Source organism: Polistes canadensis, unplaced genomic scaffold (genome assembly GCF_001313835.1).
Source record: "Polistes canadensis isolate GaletaPanama2010 unplaced genomic scaffold, ASM131383v1 scaffold_41, whole genome shotgun sequence".
Lineage (NCBI taxonomy): Eukaryota > Metazoa > Arthropoda > Insecta > Hymenoptera > Vespidae > Polistes > Polistes canadensis.
This window is the reverse complement of record NW_014569588.1, coordinates 218,452-221,691: the sequence shown is the minus strand read 5'-3', so window position 1 is coordinate 221,691 and position 3,240 is coordinate 218,452. Positions and strand designations below refer to the sequence as shown.

The following is a 3,240-nucleotide window of genomic DNA, read 5'->3' as shown; positions in this document are numbered from 1 at the left end:
AAATATATAATATTCGTAACACATATGTCACATATTATATTTCGCAATAAATATATTATAAATATATATGTGTATATATATACATAATATAGGAAAGATTTCAATTGAAACGTTTATTTATGTGATTTCCGATTTAAAAAAAAACAAATGAATTAATCGATAAGAGGTAATCATAGAAAGGGAATATAATTAATAATACTTTTATATCGCTTATGTGTGTTAGTTAGCTCATTGGCTTTCAATAAAACACGTTGTTCTACATAAAGCACGTTCCACTTGCGTGTAATACGAGAATTATCGAAGACATCGACACCCAGAGTGTTCGATAGAAATTCCTTTCGTTGACTTTCAAGGACAATATTATGTCGTAGAAATTAATATTAAAAAATAAAGAGAAAGAGAAAGAGATGTAATCAAAGTGAACGATATTTTTTGTTACAGATTTACATGTATTTTCTGTCCTTCGTGCAAAATCTGGGCCGCCCGTCGTTATACAACTGCACTTGTACGTGTTTTTTTTTTTTTTTCATTTTTACGTATAAACCCCCCGTGTACGTGGTCGTGTACTCTTTTATTTGTACGAAATGATGACCCTGCTTCGCGAAAACACGAATTCAATATTTTTGTTATTAAACGTAAGTAAAAAAACCTTGATCAAACACCTTCATTCGTTTACACAAATCTGTATCGATAATATATAATAATAATAATATTTAACAATAAAATATAAATCCAAAGATTAATATTTGTTAAACAAAGATAATTATAAATTGAAAAATGATATTTATTTGACGAAGGTGATATTTATAAATATAAATTCAAGACAAGATTTTCAATGAACTTTTTAAAATGTTTTGATCGTATACGACCCCGTGTAGAAACAAAAATAACTCAAATATTTCATGAAACTTGAATGGAAAGTTCGGTATTTGTGGGGCGTATGCGATCAAATACAACGAAGAAAACTTATGTTAGAAGTATAGCCGGTTTTATAGCAATCTTTTCATCAACTATCACGTAAATATATATATAGGGTTGTCCGAAAAAAAATCTACATAAAAAAAATAATGGAATAATATAATAAATATATATCTTCTAGCTTACGTTCAGATTCTTTAATCGATCACAAAACACCAGTTTTTCATCATCGAAGAAAATACAAATTTCAATAACACATAGAATGTTGTTAGCAAAAATTCATTCTAACAGCTGTTAGACCTACAACAACGAGCAAATGGTCAAACGAACCGCGCCCAGTGATTTTGTTAGAACGAGGTACTTTTTGTTTTAAAAATAAAAAAAAAACAGTGCGATAAATATGCATTAAAGAAAAGATGCATCGTTCGTTTCTAACAATAAGTAAAAGAAAATATTTTGTTAGGCTTACGATCGATTTAAATCACGTTCTACATTATACATATATATATATGTATTGTTTTTTCTATTTTTTCTTAATCGATCATTAGACCAATCGCGATAGGTAGTGTCAATGAATGATTAAAAAAAAAAGAAAAGAAATAAAAAATTGTTTAAACCTTTGTGTTTCCTCGTATATTATTATGATGAACCAGAAAAAAGTTCGTGCGTTTATTGTGTTATAAATTGTGTTGCAAACTACATAATCAATGTGTTTTTCTTTTTTTTTAAGAATATACTTTGAAAATATTTAATTGAAAAAACGCACGAACATTTTCTGATTCACCCTAATATTTCCAAAAATCGATTACGAATGAATTTCCTGTCTTACGATAACGTACGATCAAAATATGGTAATTAATATAATAAAATGAGAAGAAAAAAAAAGAAATGAATTACCTGTTCCTTTGGGAACCACGAGTAGGCGGTGGGAGTGAATTCCCGGTGACATTGGCAACGTTGACACTGGCATTGCGAGTGTTGCGTTGATCCGCAGAAGTCCTGGGTAATCTGGGACTACCAGCGGTGACGAAGCCCAGAAGGCAAACGGCGATAATTGCCGCCTCTCTCATACTCGCTAAGAAACTCTCGACCTCGTTCGTTGCTTTAGATAGAAAGAGATAGAAAGAGAAATAGAAATAGATAGAAAGAAAAAAAGAAAGAAAGAAAGAAATAGAGAGAAAGAGAGAGAAAGTTTATCGTCACTTAATAATCGCTGAGAAGAAAACACTTTTAACAAACTTTGCCTCGTGTGTGTGTGTGTATGTACGTGTGTATGTGTGTTTGTTTACCGGTTGTCACTACTTTAAATATATGTATATATCCAATCGTAGATGATATTTATCGATTGCGTATTAATATTGGAATAATATAGAAAGAGAAAGAAGGATTTGGGGGAGATTGGGGTGGAGGTGGAAGTTTGATGAACGGGGTGTGAGTTTGATTTGATACGGGGTTGAACGGGTTAAAAGAATTACTTGTCTCTTTGTTAAACAAAAAAAAAAACAAACACTTTTGATCGTCGATTGATTATGTTTCACCAATTAATTACACGTTTGTTTTTATATACACTTTGTTTTTATCTTCGTATTTGATCGGTTCGATGATTATTATCGAATCACTCGCGTAAGATCGATTAGGATCGAGAACCTCCACGGTGAGAGGAGGATCGGATTGATACGCGGAACCCCGTTATCTTTGCCAGTTTATTTTCTCTCGAATTTTGAATTCTCCCTGTTTTTTTTTTTGAATTAACGGTGGGAAAAAAGAAAGAAAGAAAGAAAGGGAAAGAAATCTAATAGACAAATCCTCTCGTATATTAATAATGAATAATCTTAAATCGATATTTAATTCTTGTACAAGGACGACTCGTAATAACGTTACCAATAATTATTTTATAATACTCGAATGTCATTCTACGTAATATTTCAAATTTCGTTTAGAAATATTCTTCTAATTTTTTTTATATTTTTTCTTTTCTTTCTTTTTTTTTCTTTGACAAAAAAGAAACAACGAAACAACGTTAGATAAGATTGTATATAAGGTTCTGTTTTATAAATAATAAAATAATTATATCGATTGTTTTTTTTTTTTTTAAACAAAAACGAATTAACTAATAAACAAACGAACAAACGAACGAAAAAAGTTAGATAAAAAAAACCCAAGAATAATGACGGATGATATCGATAGGTGGTACTCTCGGATCCGTCCGGAAAGACGGCGTCTGGCAAAGTGTCGGCCCGGTTGCTGCTTTCCGTGTCTCCCTTAGAGTGTGTCCGCGGAGAAAGGGGGAAGGAGGAAAAGAAGGAGGAGTAGGAGGAGGAG

At 31.3% G+C, this 3,240-nt stretch overlaps 1 protein-coding gene across 1 annotated transcript in view; it reads right to left on the bottom strand.

Moving 5' to 3' along the window:
• Nucleotides 1-2,828, bottom strand: part of LOC106784882 (angiopoietin-2) — a 39,666-nt gene extending 36,838 nt beyond the window's left edge. Inside the window, exons 1-2 of the mRNA XM_014744854.1 lie at nucleotides 2,394-2,828; nucleotides 1,816-2,020 (exon numbers count right to left, since the gene is read on the bottom strand). Coding sequence (XP_014600340.1) covers nucleotides 1,816-1,988 — 173 coding nt within the window. The 5' untranslated portion in view covers nucleotides 1,989-2,020; nucleotides 2,394-2,828. The remainder of the gene's footprint in view (nucleotides 1-1,815; nucleotides 2,021-2,393) is intronic.
• Nucleotides 2,829-3,240: the final 412 nt, after the last annotated feature.